A 22,268-nucleotide genomic window follows, 5' to 3' on the forward strand; every position below is an offset into this window, starting at 1 on the left:
CCAGCCGCCCCGCGGCATGTGGGATCTTCCCGGACCGGGGCATGAACCCGTGTCCCCTGCATCGGCAGGCGGACTCTCGACCACTGCGCCACCAGGGAAGCCCCGAAGTTTTATTTTATTTAACTGACTTCTTTTTTTAACTAATGACTTTAATGGGGTTGACACGACAAACACCACAACAGTGACAACCCCAGGGGAGGCAACGCCGCAGTCCACTCACCCTGGGTTGTACAGCATGACGGCAGAGAGGTTCTCGCAGGACTTGGACAGGTCGGTCATGGACAAGCTGAGGGAGGACAGAAGGCCACTCTAAGAGCAGACACAGGGCAGAGCGGTTACCTCGGCAGCAAGAGAAGGCCGTTCTCTGTGCTCCCCACGCTCCACTGGGGAGAGGCAATGAGGGGCTCACGCCCCCCCATCAGCCTGCACACAACTGGCCTCTCTGAGGATGCACGCCAGGGGTCAGGCCAGGGATCCGTCTGGAACCCAAGCCCCACGCTAAGGCCAGCAGGGCCCCAGTGCGCTCGGACGGGAACTGCACAGCCCTGGGGATCTCCCTGACCTGGCTGCTGCGTTCCAGTGGAGGGAAGGGGTGACGGCATGTGTGTCAACCCTGTCCCCTGACAGAAGCAGCACTCACACTTGCTGAGTGACAGAGAGGGAGAGGGAGAGGTGAAGGGAGACCAAAAGAGCGACAGCCTAACCTGTTTGCTTCCATGGAAAGTTACCAGCAAACCTGTTCGCTTCCATGGAAAGTTACCAGCAAACCTGTTTCCTTCCCTCTCTTCCCTGCAACTCTGTCCTGAAAAGGGCCTTCCAGGGCGACTCTGGGCTGGAACAGACAATAGGCTTCACAGGCTGGAACTGGCAGCCCTGGAGAAGGCTGGGCTTTGCGGCTTTCTCGTTATTCCGCATTTAAGGCACTGGCAACTCTGGGCAGCCCCAGCAAAAGCAGGCTGAGATGCGGGGCTGCATAACTCAGGGTGAAGGGCCACACGTCCGGGTCAGCGGTCAGGGCTGCGGCTCTGGCTCCCCGCTTGCTGGCCACGGGACAGGCCAGCCTCAGTTTCTCATCTCGATCATCTGTGATGTGGGTGTAATAACAGCCTCTGTGCACATAAACTGGTACATGTGGAGGTTCTGCACAGTGCCTGGCTCACAGAAAACTCAGCTGTGACTTCATTCTCTTCCTCGGTCTAAGGTCAACACGGTGTCCTAGACAGATTCCTCTCCCTTCCATTTCTTCCTGTCTCTTTCTGGTCCTCTGCCCACCTCCCTCATCCAGCACTTCAAGCGCCCGCTGGTCATCCCCATCCAAGCTGAAGCCTCTTCCAATCGTCCTAAGTTCACCCCCTTTCTGAAAAATCCAATTTACTGTGAATGAAAATAAAAACTGAGCCAACTTTTGGATGAAAGTGATTCTGATATGGGGTTAACTCTTAAAACAGATGCTCTTGAGTGGAAGGCACTCTCCACTTAATGTGAAATGATGCCCACCTCCTTTCAGGGGATGCAGGGCTCAACAGGAGGGTCGAGAAGCAGTGTCTCTCCTCCTGCTCTGGATCTGACTCGCTAGCCTATTTCACCAGGGAGCCATCCGCTGGGAAACAAACCCTCTAGAATCAATCCAGGCTATGGGTTGGTTCATGCTCCAGAAAGTTAAACTGCTGGAACCAGAGTGGAGACCCCCTCTTCCCCCACCCCAGCCCCTCCCAGAGCACAGCTGGCTACAGGAGATTCCATGCTGCTCACCTTCCTCTTCTCCCTGAGCCTGGCGGCCTCCTTCGGATGGTTAAAGCGAAACATATTGGTTCTTCCCAAGAGTATCACGGCACCTAAGAGCACACAGAAACAGCAACGAGCTTACAGTGAGCAACCTGGTTAGCTGGTGACATTCTAACATGGAATCCTGCAGCTGAGATTGTACTACACAACAACAGAGTAAGGGTGAGGCTTTCGTCGCAAAAGTCTGCTTACATATAAGCCAATTCTAAATCTTCAAATGCTTTTATTTTTAGAGCCAAGTGTCACAATACTCATGTTACCCAGGGCAGAAGTGAGGGATCTAAGCATTACAATATCGTAAGAGATTTAAAACTCAGTATACAGATAATTAGACTTTTGATTGTTGAAAAGAAAAACAGAAATCAGTTAACCAAAGAGATGTGAGAATATCAAGCAAAGCATATGGTCACCAATTTAGGAAATGGTTATTAATGCTGATAAAAGTAGAAACCTCAAAGGACAGTGCTTTCAAATGAAAACATGGTGAAACTGCCAGAGTAATAGGTTTTTAGTAATAGGTCATTAATACTAAAAACTCCCTCAGAATTTGATAGGAAAGAAAATGCGCATATGCAGTGACTATTTCCACGCAAAAACACTGCTTCTTGTGAAAACCCTGTTTAGATGGCTACATTGGACACACAAGAACAGCTCCTTTGGACTGACTAGGGTCCTGCTTGTTCAGAAAATGACTGTACAAGGGGCAGAAGAATTCAGTGTAAATGCCCAAGGGTAACAAAATCATTAGGTGGGGAGGCAAATTTCAGCTTGATTAAGCAAACAGATGTGTTCTAAGATAGGAGCTGTCCAAAACTGGCATGGATGTCACAGAAGGCAGTGAGCTCCCTGTCACTGGAGCCATTTAGGAGATTCACTATCTTTTCTGGTGCCATTCGCACCTGAGAGTCAACCAAGCCTCAAAACAAACCACACACCCCCCAAACTCCATGTTCAATCTTTGTCCTGAAAAAGAATGCAACTTATTTGTGAAGATAAGACATTCATCTAGAAGTCAACCATGACGGATCAAAGTGATGAGTGCAGGGTGCAGGAGGTGGCACCAAGGACCTAAGCTGGGTCTCATAGGACAAGAGAGATGCTCCATGTGAGGGTGACGAGGGGAGGGGCTGAGCCTGAGACAGGAGATGGACCTCCTGGGCTTGGAGAAAGGAGAGAGTCAAGTCCAGCCAAGATGCAGGGGATGTGAAACAGCAGCAGGAACCCATATTGGACAGATGAGGGAGAGAGAGACCGTGATGAACTAGCAGCCAGGATAAAGAATCTGCAACAAAGGTCAGAGAAAAAAATCACCTCATGGATGTGTTTTGTGTGTCCCACGCAGATGTAAAAAACAAAATCCTTCACTGTCAACAGTTAAAAATCTGTAGTTTTCACATAAAAGTCTGAGTTTCTGGCTTCCCTTCAAAAATTAGAAGAGGTGGTATCAGTAGATCTGTGTTGTCACTGGGCTACTGCTGGCTGCCTCCTCTGGACAGGGCACGTGACCTCTAGTTGGGTACCAGCTCCACCAGGACCCTGCAGGTAATAGCAATACCCCACATGGCCACTCTGGAGCTTCAGACCAGCACATCCACCTGCCTATGTGACATACTGTCACAGATTCTCAAAGGAGCTTCAAATTCAATACTGTTAGAACCTAACGGGTTTAGATCATAACCACAGCGAGTAACCGAAGGATTGGTTCTGGTGGCTGTCGTTTTTTTAGCAGAAATGGAGTCAACATGAGAAGCATCACACGGTTTTGGGAGACTCAGAACGGCAGCAGCGGGTGTTATCCACCTACAATCTGCTTATCCCCCTCATACAAAATTGCATTCGTATATTTCCCCATTATGGAAAGGCACCATTACCACAATGAAGAAAGGTGTTTCCCATATGCCTTCTATGACTAGGACTCAAAACTGTGTGCCATACGAAAGTCAAAAGTTAAGTAGCCATGTCCAGGATATATGTGTATTTAATGCTCTTAAAATGACATTAGAGATTAACAAGGCAATCTCATTTGAGGTGTTAATTATACCTAATCCAATTCTTTTTTTTTTCTGTTAATGAAATGCCCAGCCACACAAGTTGAAAATTGCTAAAATATGTTAATGGAAAAATAGGATAGTATTTCAGAGACATATTTCATATCATGTTAAATCACTGAAAAAAATCTTGCCACCCATGTATGTGCATGAAATACACATAAAAATCCCTTCGAGGAGTTATGAAAGAAAACAAAACTACCCATGACCATTCCTTCTTGCCATCCAAATAATGTGTATAAACCACCTGGCACATAAAAGGGGCTCTGTTAAGGCTGGTGCCTTCTCTTTCCTCTATCGTATTCCTTTATGGACAAACCTACTGGCTTAAAAGATGTGCTTCATTTTTTTTTTTTTTTTTACATGATGCTGCTGTGTGTCCATTCACTCAACAGATACCGAATGAATACTTACCGCGCTCTGATAAGAACTGGGGGTGGGGATGCAGAAGTGAATGAGTGGGACACACACCTTGTCCTTATGGAACTTGTAAACAAGCAGGAGGGAGAGGTCACTAACCAAACAATTCCACAAATAAATGCAAAGCTGCAACTGAGGGAGAGAAACCCTGCCCCCGGCTCATGAGCATGCGAGAAGGGAGCTGGCTGCAGGGGAGGTTAGGGAACGATGCCGTGAAGGAGGTGGTGCTTAAGACAAGCTCTTGCAGGGGGAGGGGGGCAGATCCAACAGACTGTGACAGGAAAAAGTGATGATGATGATGATGATGATGATGGTGAGTGATGGGAGACACGGCAGAGGAAACCAGGGGGAGCACTGCACAAGGTGAAGCTGGAGAGAGAGGGGAGGACGGAGCATGTAGAGTTGCTCAGGATACAGTAAAGCATCTTGTATTTCATGCAGGGGCAACAGCAAGACCCTGAAGGGCTTTTGCGCAACAGCAGCATCACACAATTAGACGTGAGTTTCAGGAAGATCATTTTTTCTACTGTTTGAAGAATGTACCAGAGGGCGAGAAGAAATATAGATAAACAAGGTAAGAGATTACTGCAGTGGTCCAGGTCAAACATGATGGTGGCTCAGAACTGCAAGGGAGGGGTAAGAGGTCAATAAACAGATCCAGAAGATACTTGGGAGATACGATCACCAGGACTCAGGATGGGCTAGATAGGGGGACCAGGGAGGTGAAGCAGATGCTCCTGGGCTTTGCTGTAACTAGTTGGATGGGGAGCTGTTCACACTGATTGAGAACACTGGAAAAGGACCAAAATCAGGTTGGGGGAGAAATCTTGAGTTTGGTTTTACACATAATGAATTTGAGATGCCTTTTGCAGATAGAAATACGGGCCTGAAGCTCCAGAAGAAATGCCTGGGAGATCTCTCAATCCATCTGTCCATCTACCAACCTACCCACTTTCCTGCCTACTTTACTCTAAATTATACATATATGCATAATTTTTGATAATTTGGTGCTCTGTGATGAGAAGATATGGTGCTGAAATAAAGCATATTTTGTTTAAGATGTTCTCCTGATGTTGGCAAGTATACTTTTGAAAGAACGCCTGGTTTTTATCAAGCATATTCTGTTAAATGATCAAAATGAAGAAATCTAGAAAGTTGGAGGATTAAGAATTGCTTATTAATCCTGATGGTAATTCAAAAAAAATTTATAGATGAACTATATACCTCAAAATATAGAGACAGACATACACACATATACATGTGTACATATCTACCTAAGATCCATGTGTATATACACATATACACACACATCTCTACAGATATCAGGTACAGATGTATACATATATATGTGCATATACGTGTGTGTGCGTGAGAATGTGGTATCTCTCTATATGTATCTGAGAGTCAACTCTAATAAAGGAAGCCACAGGTGTGGGAAAGGGGAGCGAAGAGAGAGGTGGGAGAAGAGATGGCCCACCCAACACTGGGCACCTTGAGGAGCCTGGCTTTTAATGGCTCAGGAGAGGAAGATGAACCTGCAAAGGAAACAGAGAAGGACCCTCAGAGGGGGAGAAGGAAAACCTCAGAAGCCCAGGGAAAGCACAGTTGAGGTCTCCTGAGTGTGGACAACTCATTCAAGAAGTCTGTGTACTCTGCTGTACACCTGATACTAACACAATATTGTGAGTCAACTACACTTCAACAAAAAACAGAAGAAGAAAAAGAAGTCTGTTTATGAAGAGAAAGACAGAGTTGGTAGTAGCTGGAGCCGGGAGTTGACAGACCGTATGGGATATCTTGTGATATTTTTGTTTAAAGGAGACTTGTGAGTATATTTAAAAAGCAAAAAGCTGAAGGGAAAAGGCAATGAATGAATGAATGAGAGTGAGTGATGGTACAAGGCCTTCGGAAGAGACCCAGCTCGTGTGTCCTGCCTGACGGGGTAACCCCTCCAGGGCTCAGCTCCCTCACCGAGTCTTCAATGCTTCCTTCCAGATCTTAAATTCTCCTTAACTATGAGCGATTCCTTGATCTGACGTTAATGTGATTAATCACAGCACATGGACTTTCTGTGATGCACTTAATTTGTCATTTTTAGAGTATATCTAAACCTCCTTGAAATGTATGATGGCATCTTTGAGATCACTTGAGAGCCTGTTAAATATTTGAGGACAGACAAATTCCAGACGATCTTAGAAGGGGATGGAGGGGAAACGACATTATAAAAAGGTAGACAAAGACACTTGGTAACAACAAAAAAAAGCTTTACTTAAGTCTCTGTGAATGAAACCACTGATTTTCTATTTTAATATTTCAGGCACACTGAAAAAAATTAAACATGTAAAGATTTCTAGTGATTTCTAAGGAGTGTAGGGATAATAATCATTAATATCACCATTAATTACAGTCCTCAAATTTTATGAGAGATTTTCTAATTCTGCTACTGTACAAATAAAAATCAACTGTTTTAAATTAAATGTTGTCATATGAATATTTCTGAGGTGATGATGTTCGAATTATTTCATTCTGAGTTACCATTAATATGAACATATAAAACAACCGTATTCCCAAAAGGGTATGGTGCAATGTAATATGAGCTTACAGGCCAAAAAAGAGGAGGCCTTTAGAAATTCTGCTTCAGGGCTCCACATTCTGAATTTAATCATACGTTAGAAAGGCCCTCCTCTATGCCCCACCACACACACACACACACACACACACACACAGACAGGATATATAACCCATTGCTAAACCATGCTCAGTGAAGGAGAGGTTTTCATTTTAGATACAACAGTCAGAAAAGCAAAGCTCTGTCCAGAAAAATTTTCTGGAATGGTATCGCATGTGAAGTTGGGTGAGGCAGAATGGGTGAAGCTCTTATTTCGTTTCCTAGTTCAAGCTAAAAGAAACTTGCTTTGTGTATGATAATTTAAAGTGGCATAAAAGGCCTTAAAAATATTTATACTAAAATAAGTTATGCTGATGGCACCATTTGGGGGCCCTGATAGAGTCTAATTTCCACTAACATATGCCAATACTTAAGAACAGATTACGTAATATGTTCTAGGGCCTTGGACCCTTGTGACATTTAAGGCACTTGAAATGTAGTAATTTTTCTCTATCTCAAAATGGCTTTGGGCAGCGAGATGGGGAAGATTTAAGATCTGACACAGTGCCTGTGGTGGGTATGAAAATGTCACACGAATACTAACGGATTCAAAGAGGTCACATGGCTTGGGGCTGACAGCGGGCTCAGGTGAGTGACAGGCACTGGGTATCAAGGGTAGCAGGTATAAAGCATGCCATCAGATCGCCTGTTAATATTTGCGAAGGATGTAAATGCACATGACACCTTACCAAAAAGCCACCTAGGCCTTGTCCTCTCCTTTTCAATGTTTATAATTCAAATGTGGACTTGCAATATCCTGCTTCAGATAAACCACTTAAACCCTTGTTTACTTTTGGCAAAGTAAAAATTGCCCAATTAGATTCTGGGATGCCGGGGAAGAAAGAAAATTGATTTTCAATCTTTGTTATTGAGATTTCCAGCCAAATAATCAACAAGAAACATTTGCCCAACTGTGTGCATGGGCTAAGTATGGAGCTTTATAAAATTTCAAGATGCTCCAGTCCCATCCCCCCAAAGAAATTTTTAGATGTGTGTGCCTGTGTGGGTGTGGGGTGAGTGGGAGCTCAATTTTTTCTTCTTAAAGCCTCAGGGGAGATACAAAAAGAGTATATGGAGCAGCTCTCATCCTTCGGAAAGACAATGGAGAAAGTATAAGAGATAATTAGAGGATGATTCCAGACAGCAGATGATAAAATGTTAAATTTTAAGGTACTGAATAGAAGGCATTACACTAACTGGTCAAACTATTAGCACAGTCATCCCTCATGGGGGATGGTTCCAGGACGCCCACAGGAAGACCAAAATCCAGGGATCCTCAAGTCCCTAATATAAAATGGCCTAGTATTTGCATATAACCTACACAATCCTCCTTACTTATAATACCTAATATAATGTAAATGCTATGTAAATAGCTGTAAACACAATGTAAATGCTAGAGCATGGAAAATTCAAGTTTCGCTTTTTGGAACTCTCTGGAAATTTTTCCCTGAATATTTTCAACCTGCAGTTGGTTGAATTCACTGGGATGTGGAGCCACACATATGGAGGGCTGACTGTAACTCTCTTTCCATTGGTACCTAGTAGCTCATATTCTTTGTTACCAACACTACTACTCATTCCGTTAGTAACAATCTCAACTATTCAGCCTTGCCTCCCACAGGCTGTCCACATCCCATCCTTCCCTCCAAAATGCCTCCCTTGCTCCCCTCTCCCTAAGCACCAAGAGTCTCCTACCTTCATCAACTCCTTCTCTTTACGGCCCACCCCCAAGCCTCCCCAGGCTATAAAAACACTGTGCTGTCCCTCACCTCTGCAACCACATTACTAATCTGCTGAAGGGTGAGCACATCCCACAGAAAATCCACGCCACCAGTCTGGGATCTGGGAGCCGTACAAACCTGCCAAGATTCAGCAGCCAAGGCTACTTGGTCTCCTGCTACTCCTGCCCCCCACCTCACCCACTTTCCAGCCTTTAGATAATTCTGTATCTAAGTCACTTTTTTCCATGGACCATTATGACAAATATATTTACTCATTTTGGAACTCGGCTTTGGGTAAATCTCTCCTTTCTCGTCAGTCTGAAGCCACGCTGGGGGAGAAGTTTTGTTTCTGCCCGAGATGGGACAGCATCCTCTACCTGCCTCTCCCTCTGAATGCAGCTACACCTGATAGCCTGGACAGAACACAGGCAGCAGCTACTTGAGGGGTCTGAAAACAAACAGAAGCAGGTGGATTGAAAGAGACCAGGACCTAAAGCACCACTGACCAATGATGAATTTACCATTGTTTTCCTCCAGTGTCCCCGGCTTCATCTGGAAAGAAACCCCAAAGTTGACATTAGTGTAAAAGAGAGAACTCCAGGAGAAGCTTCTAGTTTTGGTTCCAGGAGGAGGGAGAGGGCCCCCTAGCAGCAATAGGGGGCCCACAGATGCCTAAATCTGGGAGGCAGGGGAAAATCTCTGTCCAATCCCAGGAGCTGTGGACCCAGGAGGGTGGTGCAGATGCCAGTTGCTTTATTGTTCTCCTCTGTCCTCTCACTGCTCGGCCCGGACATGGGCACATGCACAGGAGGAACATGAAAGAGTAGTATAAATAAAGCTCCAGACGTCTAGCTGGAGGGCAGAAAAGGAAAGACCCAAGGAACCAGAAAGTACTTGAGAGATGGTATAGAGGGAGAAGTTCAGGAAGGCAACCTCATGGAATTGTGTATGAATTCCTGGGCCACCCCCAACGGTGCACACATGGAGCTGACCCCCAGCAGCACACGGAGGTTTTCAGAGTTAAACTAAGAGACAGACCACTGCTCAGCTCCCAGGCTGGCCGCTGGATGGCACACACATGGGACAGACTGGAATAGAACCACAAAGGCTTGGAAAACTGAATGGGACTTGGAACTAGAATCACGACCCACAGACTGATTCTCACTTATGGTCTAAATCCGAACAGGTCAACTGCCTGCTAAAACAAACAGGCAAAAATCAACATTTCCCATGGAACTGAAACAAGGCCCTGAGTCTTACAATATAATATAAAAATGTCCAAAATGCAATTCAATATTACTCAGCATATAAAGAACTGGAAAAAAAATTTCAACTTGCATAGCAAAACACAAACAACAGATGTCAATGCTGAGATCACAGAGATGTTGCACTTATTTGATAAAGACTTTGAATCAGCTATTATAAAACTGTTCAAACAATTTATCCTATAGGATGCCCTGAAAAATGTGTGTGAGGGGGTGGGGTGGGGTCAGGGGAGAATGCCTAGATGAAAAAGGATAAGCAAAAAATGTTAATAATTATTGAAATTGGGTGATGGGTACATGGAGGTAAATTATAATATTCTGTATTTTGTATATGTTTGAAATTTTCCATAATAAAAAACTTTCAGTTTTCTATATCAGATGACTTAGAAATAAAAACGATGGGCCCTAAAAAAAAACAAAAACAAAAAAGAGGTCAAACATGGGTGAACACTCTTGAAAAATAAGAAGTTTCAACAAAGAAATAAAGTACACAAAAAAGAATCAAATACTACAACTGAAAAACACAGTAATCAAAATTTTAAAAAACTCATTGGATGGGCTCAATAGCAGAATGGAGATGACAGAGAAAAAAAAAAACAGTGAACGTGAAGCCAGATCAGCTGAAATGATCTCATCTGAAAAGCAAAGAGGAGAAAAGTTTACAGAAAGATAAAAATAAGTAATTAGAGCCTCAGGGATCTGTGGGACAATACTGATAAAATATTAAACATTCATGTAACCAGAGTCCCAGAAAGAGAGGAGAAAGAGTATAGTACAGAAAAACAATTTTTAAACAAATAATGGCTGAGAACTTCCCAAATCTGGAGAAAGATAGTAACGTACAGATTCAAGAAGCCCGTTAAACACCAAATAGATAAACTCCAAGATATCCACACCAAGACACACTGTAAAGTCACCCTATTGGGGATGTCAAGCTAAAAATGAAACTTAAAAGGGAGTGAGAGATCATGAAAAATAGATGTAATGATTCAAACAGGAGATGAAAGGGGTTTAAAGAGACTGACAAATGGTTGTCTCCGGAGCCAAAGTCTGGGGCAAGAATTTGTGGTTAGCCTTGGTCCTCATACTGACATGTTCTGATACAGGTGCATCAGAATCACCTGCAGGATTTATTTTTTAAAAAAACCAAAAAACTAGACTGCTGGGCCCACCCCCAGATTTTCTGATTTGGCGGGTCAAGGATAGGGCCTGGCAATTTGCATTTTTGAAAGGCTCCCAGGTAATGCTGTCATTGCTGACCTGAGGACACACTAAGAACCACTGGCCTTAGGTACAGTCTTTAAGAACAGTTAGGGCTCTGACACTCAACAGTCTCTGCTGAATGAATCATCCATGTGCAAGTGACAGGTGTCAGCTTTGCAGGTCTCAAATTTGAGGAAGAAATCTCATGAGTGCTTAAGGGCAAGGGCAGGTAAGTAAAATGGGAAGTTAGACACCACTATCTGCTGGCTTTTTGTAAAATGTGAAAGGGCTCTTCTGTTCACTAGACATCTTGGCTAAACTGCTGGAAAATCTATTTCTGTTTCTAGTTCCACTAAAATTCTTTTTTTAATTTGTCACTGAAAAACTCATAGCAGCCCTTCAGCAGACGAAAATTTTATCAAAGGCTCCTCAGCTCCATTCCCTAGACAATCACCTGTTCCCTCTAAGTGCTTGAATACATGCAAATATATTTTGGCACTCAAGCATGACACATTCAAATGCACCTAAGTGTAAATTCCCCAAATGGAGTTTCTGCAGCACTTCTAACAGGAGAGATGAGCGTTCAATGGCTCTGACAAACCAGCAAGACCAAAGGAGTCCACTGATTTTGAATTTCCTTAAAAAATTAATTACATTTAGCAACTATCAGCTTTAAAATAACATATTAGAGTAAAAAGAAAAAATAATAATTAAAATAAGGTAGGGCTTCCCTGGTAGCGCAGTGGTTGAGAGTCCGCCTGCCGATGCAGGGCACATGGGTTCGTGCCCTGGTCCGGGAAGATCCCACATGCCGCGGAGCGGCTAGGCCCGTGAGCCATGGCCGCTGAGCCTGCGCGTCCGGAGACTGTGATCCACAACAGGAGAGGCCACAACAGTGAGAGGCCCGCATACCGCAAAAAAAAATAAATAATAAATAAATAAATAAATAAATAAAAAGCCAACTAATAGGTGTAGAAGGAAGAAAATCACCATGCGGCTGCCATTTGGAATAATAATTAAATAAGACCTCATTCCCTGCAAAAAAAACACAGTGGATTCTAAAATCAGTGGGTGAAAGTATGGTAAAGAATAGGATATTTATGATCCTGAAGTACCTTTCCAATAGCCTTATTAATAAGAAAGGGTGAAAAGATTAACTTGACAGTGAAAAAACCTAGCACACTGCTTCTTAATTAAATGATCAAAGTGAGCATTCTCAGTAATGGGACAAATAGAAACCATGTAATGAAACATGAGAAAAATGCAGCATCATTTCTCTGACATTCGTGTCAAACAATGACATTATTCTAATCACTAGGAAGCATCAGATAAATTCTACGGTTCGTAGAAGAATGTAGAAGGACATGCCACAGCATATCTGACCTGCAGTTTTCAAAACTACCAAAGTCATAAAAGTCAAGGAAAGACCAAGGGACATTTCCAGACTGAAGGAGACTAGGGAGACGCAGTAAGCAAATACAACATGATGCTGGATTGAATAATGGACACTGTTGGGACAAATGGACAAACCTGAAGAGGGTCTGAAATCACATGGTAGGAATGCATCTATTACTTTCTTAATTTGGATGGTTGCACTGTAGTTATGTAGGAGAATGCCACTGTTCAAAGGAAATAGACACTGAAGTATTCAGGGGTGCTGGAGCATCATGTTAGCAATTTACTCTCAAATATCCTGAAATGAAAAAGTTCTTAAAGGGCAGACAGCAGAAACAAGAGGAACTACAATCCTGCAGCCTGTGGAACGAAAACCGCATTCACAGAAAGACAGACAGAATGAAAAGACAGAGGACTATGTACCACATGAAGGAACAAGATAAAACCCCAGAAAAACAACTAAATAAAGTGGAGATAGGCAAACTTCCAGAAAAAGAATTCAGAATAATGATAGTGAAGATGATCCAGGACCTCGGAAAAAGAATGGAGGCAAAGATCGAGAACATGCAAGAAATGTTTAACAAAGACATAGAAGAATTACAGAACAAACACCTAGAAGAATTAAAGAACAAACAGAGATGAACAATACAATAACTGAAATGAAAAATACACTAGAAGGAATCAATAGCAGAATAACTGAGGCAGAAGAACGGATAAATGACCTGGAAGAGGGAATGGCGGAATTCACTGCTGCAGAACAGAATAAAGAAAAAACAATGAAAAGAAATGAAGAGACAACCTTAAATGCAACAACATTCGCATTACAGGGGTCCCAGAAAGAGAAGAGAGGGAGAAAGGACCCAAGAAAATATTTGAAGAGATTATAGTCGAAAACTTCCTTAACATTGGAAAGGAAATAGCCACGCAAGTCCAAGAAGTGCAGACAGTCCCAGGCAGGTTAAACCCAAGGAGAAACATGCCGAGACACAGTCATCAAATTGACAAAAATTAAAGACAAAGAAAAACTATTGAAAGCAACAAAGGAAAAACGACAAATCACATACAAGGGAACTCCCATAAGGTTAACAGCTGATTTCTCAGCAGAAACTCTACAAGCCAGAAGGGAGTGGCATGATATATTTAAAGTGAGGAAAGGGAAGAACCTACAACCAAGATTACTCTACCCAGCAAGGATCTCATTCAGATTCCATGGAGAAATCAAAAGCTTTACAGACAAGCAAAAGCTAAGAGAATTCAGCACCACCAAACCAGCTCTACAACAAATGCTAAAGGAACTTCTCTAAGTGGGAAACACAAGAGAAGAAAAGAACCTACAAAAACAAACCCAAAACAATTAAGAAAATGGTAATATGAACATAACATATCGATAATCACCTTAAATGTGAATAGATTAAATGCTCCCACCAAAAGGCACATGCTCACTGAATGGATACAAAAACAAGACCCATGTAAATGCTGTCTACAAGAGACTACTTCCAACCTGGGGACACACACAGACTGAAAGTGAGGGGATGTTAAAAGATACTCCATGCACATGGAAATCAAAAGAAAGCTGGAGTAGCAACATTCTTATCAGACAAAATAGACTTTAAAATAAAGAACGTTACAAGAGACAAGGAAGGACACTACATAATGATCAAGGGATCATTCCAAGAAGAAGATATAACAATTATAAATATATATGCACTCCACAAAGAAGCACCTCAATACATAAGGCAAATGCTAACAGCTATAAAAGAGAAAATCAACAGTAACACACTGTTAGTGGGGGACTTTAACACCTCACTTACACCAATGGACAAATCATCCAGACAGAAAATTAACACGGAAACACAAGCTTTAAATGACACAATAGACTAGATAGATTTAATTGATATCTATACGACATTCCATTCAGAAACAGCAGATTACACTTTCTTCTCAAAAGGACACGAAACATTCTCCAGGATAGATCACATCTTGGGTCACAAATCAAGGCTCGGTAAATTTAAGAAAATTGAAATCATATCAACCATCTTTTCTGACCACAACACTATGAGATTAGAAATCAATTACAGGGAAAAAAATGTAAAAAACACAAACACACGGAGGCTAAACAATATGCTACTAAATAACCAAGAGATCACTGAAGAAATCAAAGAGGAAATCAAAAAATACCTAGAGACAAATGACAATGAAAACACAACAATCCAACACCTATGGGACACGTGAGAAGCAGTTTTAAGAGGGAAGTGTATAGCAATACAATCCTACCTCAAAAAACAAGAAAAATCTCAAATAAACAACTAACCTTACACCTAAAGGCACTAGAGAAAAAACAAACAAAACCCAAAATTAGTAGAAGGAAAGAAATCATGAAGATCAGGGCAGAAATAAATGAAACAGAAACAAAGAAAACAACAGCAAAGGTCAATAAAACTAAAAGCTGGTTCTTTGAGAAGATCAACAAAATTGATAAACCTTTAGCCAGAGACATCAAGAAAAAGAGGGAGAGGACTCAAATCAATAACAGTAGAAATAAGAAAGGAGAAGTTACAATGGACACTGAAGAAATACAAAGCATCCTAAGAGACTACTACAAGCAACTCTACTCCAATAAAATGGACAACCTGGAAGAAATGGACAAATTCTTAGGAAGGTACAATCTTCCAAGACTGAACCAGGAAGAAATAGAAAATATGAACAGACCAATCACAAGTAATGAAATTGAAACTGTGATTAAAAATCTTCCAACAAACAAAAGTCCAGGACCAGATGGCTTCACAGGTGCATTCTATCAAACAATTAGAGAAGAGCTAACATCCATCCTTCTCAAACTCTTCCAAAACACTGCAAAGGAAGGAACACTCCCAAACATATTCTACAAGGCAGGCCAACAACACCCTGATACCAAAACCAGACAAAGATACTACAAAAAAACAAAATAACAGACCAATATCACCGATGAATCCAGATGCAAAAATCCTCAACAAAATACTAGCAAACAGAATACAACAACACATTAAAAGGATCATACACCATGGTCAAGTGGTATTTATCCCAGCAATGCAAGGATTCTTCAACATATGCAAATCAATCAGTGAGATACACCATATTAACTAATTGAAGAATAAGAGACATATGATCATCTCAATAGATGCAGAAAAAGCTTTTGACAAAATTCGACACCCATTTATGATAAAAACTCTCCAGAAAGTGGGCACAGAGGGAACCTACCTCAACATAATAAAGGCCATATATAACAAACCCACAGTACACATCATTCTCAATGGTGAAAAACTGAAAGCATTTCCTCTAAGATCAGGAACAAGACAGGGATGTTCAACTCTCGCCACTCTTATTCGACATAGTTTTGGAAGTCCTAGCCACGGCAATCAGAGAAGTAAAAGAAATAAAAGGAATACATATTAGAAGGGAAGAAGTAAGACTGTCACTGTTTGCAGATGACATGTTACTATACATAGAGAATCCTAAAGATGTCACCAGAAAACTACTAGAGCCAATCAATGAATTTGGTAAAGTTGCAGGATACAAAATTAATGCACAGAAATCTCTTGCATTCCTATACACTAACAACGAAAGATAAAAAAGAGAAATTAAGGAAAAATCCCATTCACCACTGCAACAAAAAGAATAAAATACCTAGGAATAAACCATGTTCAACTCTCGCCACTCTTATTCGACATAGTTTTGGAAGTCCTAGCCACGGCAATCAGAGAAGTAAAAGAAATAAAAGGAATACATATTAGAAGGGAAGAAGTAAGACTGTCACTGTTTGCAGATGACATGTTACTATACATAGAGAATCCTAAAGATGTCACCAGAAAACTACTAGAGCCAATCAATGAATTTGGTAAAGTTGCAGGATACAAAATTAATGCACAGAAATCTCTTGCATTCCTATACACTAACAACGAAAGATAAAAAAGAGAAATTAAGGAAAAATCCCATTCACCACTGCAACAAAAAGAATAAAATACCTAGGAATAAACCTACCTAAGGAGGTAAAAGACCTGTACTCAGAAAACTATAAGACACTGATGAAAGAAATCAAGGACGACACAAACGGAGAGATATACCATGTTCTTGGATTAGAAGAATCAATATTGTGAAAATGACTATGCTAGCCAAAGCAATCTACAGATTCAATGCACTCTCTATCAAATTACCAACGGCATTTTTTATGGAACTACAACAAAAAATCTTAAAATTTGTATGGAGACACAAAAGACCCCGAATAGCCAAAGCAATCTTGAGGAAAAAAACGGAGCTGGAGGAATCAGACTCCCTGACTTCAGACTATACTACAAAGGTACAGTAATCAAGACAATATGGTACTGACACAAAAACAGAAATATAGATCAATGAAACAGGAGGGAAAGCCTGGAGATAAGCCCACACACATATGGTGAACTAAATTATGACAAAGGAGGCAAGGATATACAATGGAGAAAAGACAGCCTCTTCAATAAGTGGCGCTGGGAAAACTGGACAGCTACATGTAAAAGAATGAAATGAGAACGCTCCCTAACATCACACACAAAAATAAACTCAAAATGGATTAAAGACCTAAATGTAAGACCAGACACCATAAAACTCTTAGAGGAAAACATAGGAAGAACACTCTTTGACATAAATCGCAGCAAGATGTTTTTTGACGCACCTCCTAGAGGGATGGAAATAAAAACAAAAATAAACAAATGGGACCTAATGAAACTTAAAAGCTTTTGCACAGCAAAGGAAACAATAAACAAGATGAAAAGGCAACCCTCAGAATAGGAGAAAATATTTGCAAACGAATCAATCGACAAAGGATTCATCTCCAAAATATATAAACAGCTCATAAAGCTCAATATTAAAAAAACAAACAACCCAATCAAAAAATGGGCAGAATACCTAAATAGACATTTCTCGAAAGAAGACATACAGATGGCCAAGAGGCACATGAAAAGCTGCTCAACATCACTAATCGTTAGACAAATGCAAATCAAAACTACAATGAGGCATCACCTCACACCAGTCAGAATGGCCATCATCAAAAAATCTACAAACAATAAATGCTGGAGAGGGTGTGGAGAAAAGGGAACCCTCTTGCACTGTTGGTGGGAATGTAAATTGATACAGCCACTATGGAGAACAGTATGGAGGTTCCTTAGAAAACTAAAAATAGAACTAACATAGGATTCAGCAATCCCACTACTGGGCATATACACTGAGAAAACCACAGTACAAAAAGAGACATGTACCACAATGTGTATTGCAGCACTATTTACAATAGCCAGGACAGGGAAGCAACCTAAGTTTCCATTGACAGATGAATGGTAAAGAAGATGTGGCACATATATACAATGGGATAATACTGAGCCATAAAATGAAACGAAACTGAGTTATCTGTAGTGAGGTGGATGGACCTAGAGTCTGTCATACAGAGTGAAGTAAGTCAGAAAGAGAAAAACAAATACCGTATGCTAACACATATGTATGGAATCTACAAAAAAAAAAAATGGTCATGAAGTACCTAGGGGCAAGACAGGAATAGAGACACAGACCTACTAGACTATGGACTAGGGTAAGCTGGGATAAAGTAAGAGTGGCACGGACATATATACACTACCAAACGTAAAATAGATAGCTAGTGGGAAGCAGCTGCATAGCACAGGAAGATCAGCTCAATGCTTTGTGACCACCCAGAGGGGTGGGACAGTGAGAGTGGGAGGGAGATGCAAGAGGCAAGGAATATGGGGATATATGTATGCATATAGCTGATTCACTTTGTTTTTTGTACAGCAGAAACTAACACAACAATGTAAAGCAATTATACTCCATAAAGATATTTTTTAAAAAAACACAAAATACATGCACCCCAATGTTCATTGCAGCACTATTTACAATAGCCAGGTCATGGAAGCAACCTAAATGCCCACCGACAGACGAATGGATAAAGAAGATGTAGTACATATATACAATGGAATATTACTCAGCCATAAAAAGGAACAATATTGGATCATTTGTAGACACATGGATGGACCTAGAGACTGTCATACAGAGTGAAGTAAGTCAGAAAGAGAAAAACAAATATCATATACTAACGCATATATGTGGAATCTAGAAAAATGGTACAGATGAACTGGTTTGCAAGGGAGAAATAGAGACACAGATGTAGAGAACAAACGTATGGACACCAAGGGGGGAAAGCAGGGGGGAGGGTGGTGGTGGTGGGATGAACTGGGAGATTGGGATTGACAATATATATACTAATATGTATAAAATAGATGACTAATAAGAACCTGCTGTATAAAAAAAAGAAAAAAGAAAAAGAAAGAAAGAAGTTCTTGGGCTTCCCATGGCTCAGTGGTTAAGAATCTGCTTGCCAATGCAGGGGACACGGGTTCGAGCCCTGGTCCGGGTAGATCCCACATGCCATGGAGCAACTAAGCCCGTGCGTCACAACTACTGAACCCACGCTCTAGAACCCACAAGCCACAACTACTGGGCCTGCGTGCCACAACTACTGAAGCCCACGCACTCTAAGGCCCGTGGTCCACAACAAGAGAAGCCACCGCAATGAGAAGCCCATGCACTGCGACGAACAGTAGAGAAAGCCCGCGCCGGCATCAACAAAGACCCAACACAGCCATAAATAAATGAATGAATGAATGAATGAATTTTTTTAAAGTTCTTTCAAATATTCCATAATACTGAAATTATTTTAAAAGAAAAAAAGATATGCTACCAGATCCTGTATGTATAACTTTAACTATTCATAAAAAGAATGTAAATAAGGTAATAAAATTATTAAAAGAAGCCACTGTGTTAAGGTTTTGCATTTGAAGAGCACATTTTGAACTTCACAAATTCCTTTAAAGTCTTATTTCCGTAACAGCAGTAACTTTTAAGTCAATATATAGATGTTTAATTCAACAAGACAATGGGCATTTTATAAAGAAGTTCTCCAGGGCTTCCCTGGTGGCGCAGTGGTTAAGAATCCGCCTGCCAATGCAGGGGACACGGGTTTGAGCCCTGGGCCAGGAAGATCCCACATGCCACAGAGCAACTAAGCCCATGCACCACAACTACTGAACCCACGCTCTAGAACCCACAAGCCACAACAACTGAAGCCCGTGCACCTAGAGCCCGTGCTCTGCAACAAGAGAAGCCACCGCAATGAGAAGCCCGCACATCGCAACGAAGAGTAGCCCCCGCTCGCCGCAACTAGAGAGAAGCCCACGCACAGCAACAAAGACCCAATGCAGCCAAAAATTAAAAATAAATTAATTAATTTTAAAAAAAAGGAGTTCTCCAGCAAAAGAGAAAACAGCCTAATAAAGCAAACAGTCTTCATCCTTTTTACACCTAAAGTGTAATTAATTCTAAGATGCACGTGTTCCCCCATTACCTAACCAACCTGTTTTCTAGAAATGACACATACAAAGAATTCAGAACCAAAAGCCAATACCTTGATTGAGGTGCGTGGCCTCCATGATCTGAACACCGTTCACAGAGCACTGGGACCCACTCAGGGGAATCAGTGTCACCGTCCCCCCGACATTTTCAAAGATGCAGTGCTCACTCTCCAAGTCGAGGCCGTGAAGAACTAAGATGGGAAAACAGAGGAAGAAAAGATTTCCTTTGGTATCTAGTGCAATGATTCCCAACCTTCATTTATTTTCTCATATTGAATATTCTTTCTTTTCCATACAAAACTGTGAGGTGAACATTTATGTTTAGTGAGAAAACTGAACTTCAGGAGTTCCTGGCATCAACTGACAGAACCATCCCTTGGGTGTTACTCGGTGGGCCTGGACATCCCTGTATAAGGGAGTAAGTTCCGGCACGTTCATTTATTTCATCTTCAGGGAGAAGACAGTTGAGTAACTTGTCTTAACTGAATACCACTGAGTCACTCCTGCTTCAGTCTAAATAACTTTCCTCCTCCGGTTACCCAAAGGTCACAATAAAATGGAAGAGACGAAAAGGGCCCCATGGTTCAAGGATTTACTGTGACCACCACACTTACCGACACTGCGTTCCAGGAGCACAAACCAAAGGTAAAAGGTGAACACGGCATGGCATGGATCTTGGGAGGCCCGAGGAAGTCTCCAGAAGTCCTGAGATGACCCAGCCACAGCCTGTGCCGATTCTGAGAGAACCTGACCTCCACAGATCTCTCAGAGCATGTGGCTGCTAAGGGCTACCGACTCCCATCCGACCACCCTGAGCTGCTCGTGGGTGATGAGTGGCCAGGCACGGACATGAATGCCAGTCACACAAACCTACATGATTTCAGGCACAGTTCTTGGCCAGCTTCTCAGAAGCGCAAGCCAAACGGCTCCCACTGCCCTCCACAGAACTGCACTACTGAACTTTCCTCTTCACAGAAAACGTGTTCTTAGCCCTTACCACATTTATAACAAACCCAAAGGTCACGTGTATTGATAATTTAATGGTGAGAGGAAGAGGCCTGACACCTAGTTTCACCCCAAAACAGCTGAATCCAAGGACTTTCAGGAATTGGTTTCCAGCTCTCCCAGATTCATGATAAAGAGTAAATACACATAGGAAATGGGAGCTTTGGCTTGATTAATAGCTTACACTTGGCATGAAAGCAAGCTCATCGCCAGCAATTCTAAAACCATCTGAGAAGATATAATTCTTCCCCTGCCAATCCCCACCTTGCCACGCTGCACACACGCACTCTACCACCGCCACGTGCATTCCCTAAGTTATGCTACAATATAAAGCCTGGCAAGACCTCACCTGGGTACCTCACAAAGACTTCGGGGAAAGCCAGAAGTCTGTGTGTGTGGATGCTGTGCACGTTTGTGTCCTGCTTTCTGTCCTCATCTTTGCACAGGTAAGTGTCGACTGGGAAGGATTTCCCATCAAAGGGTCTTATATCTTTTATCTGTACCTGTTAGCATACTTCCACTGCGACAAGAGTAAAGTGATTTAACTAACAGCACACTTGAAAGGCGTGACCGAGGATAGGAGACATGCAGGGTGGGGGAAAGGATTCACAGTTCCATTTTATTCACTAAACTAACTGTTCCGTGTTAGTCATTTGAGTCGAGTTCAAAATTACAGAAACACATGTTCTGATCAATATTGTGTTTGAAACGTTTTCTTTTTTATAATTACTTCAACGTCAGTCATTCAAAAGAAATTCATTAAACGATTTTTAAAAACTCATTGGAGGACTTCCCCGGTGGCGCAGTGGTTAAGACTCCGCCTGCCAATGCAGGGGACACGGGTAAGAGCCCTGGGCCGGGAAGATCCCACGTGTCGCAGAGCAACTAAGCCCATGCGCCACAATTACTGAGGCTGCGCTCTAGAGCCCGAAAGCCACAACTACTGAAGCCCGTGCACCTAGAGCCCGCACACCACAACGAAGAGTAGCCCCCGCTTGCCGCAACTAAAGAAAGCCCGCACGCAGCAACGAAGACCCAACACGGCCAAAAAAAAAAAAAAATCATTGCGAACAGGAAATGGATAAAGATCCTCACCAATATCTTGTTCTGTTGAAGCATCTTCTCTACCAACATACGTCTGACCTTCCTAGGGAGAAAAGTCAAGCAAAATTTATTAATAAGAACATGAGGAATGATCTGTTTCTCCCTCTTCCATTGAAGTCCAAGCAACCTGGTGACAGATGGGCGAGCTCTGTCCCAGGCAGGCCACAGCCTCAGTGCGACTGGAGTTCACTGAGGCTCTGTAACAACAGCCCGTGGTTTCTGAAAAAGGA

The 22,268-nt window shown here is 42.1% G+C and overlaps 1 protein-coding gene across 1 annotated transcript in view; it reads right to left on the minus strand.

Moving 5' to 3' along the window:
- The window catches only part of KIF16B (kinesin family member 16B), a 293,074-nt gene that overhangs the window by 134,203 nt on the left and 136,603 nt on the right, over nt 1–22,268 (minus strand). Inside the window, exons 14-17 of the mRNA XM_024123350.3 lie at nt 22,030–22,081; nt 19,983–20,120; nt 1,753–1,835; nt 221–309 (exon numbers count right to left, since the gene is read on the minus strand). Coding sequence (XP_023979118.2) covers nt 221–309; nt 1,753–1,835; nt 19,983–20,120; nt 22,030–22,081 — 362 coding nt within the window. The remainder of the gene's footprint in view (nt 1–220; nt 310–1,752; nt 1,836–19,982; nt 20,121–22,029; nt 22,082–22,268) is intronic.

The sequence above is a fragment of the Physeter macrocephalus genome, chromosome 14 (genome assembly GCF_002837175.3).
Source record: "Physeter macrocephalus isolate SW-GA chromosome 14, ASM283717v5, whole genome shotgun sequence".
Taxonomy (NCBI): Eukaryota; Metazoa; Chordata; class Mammalia; order Artiodactyla; family Physeteridae; genus Physeter; species Physeter macrocephalus.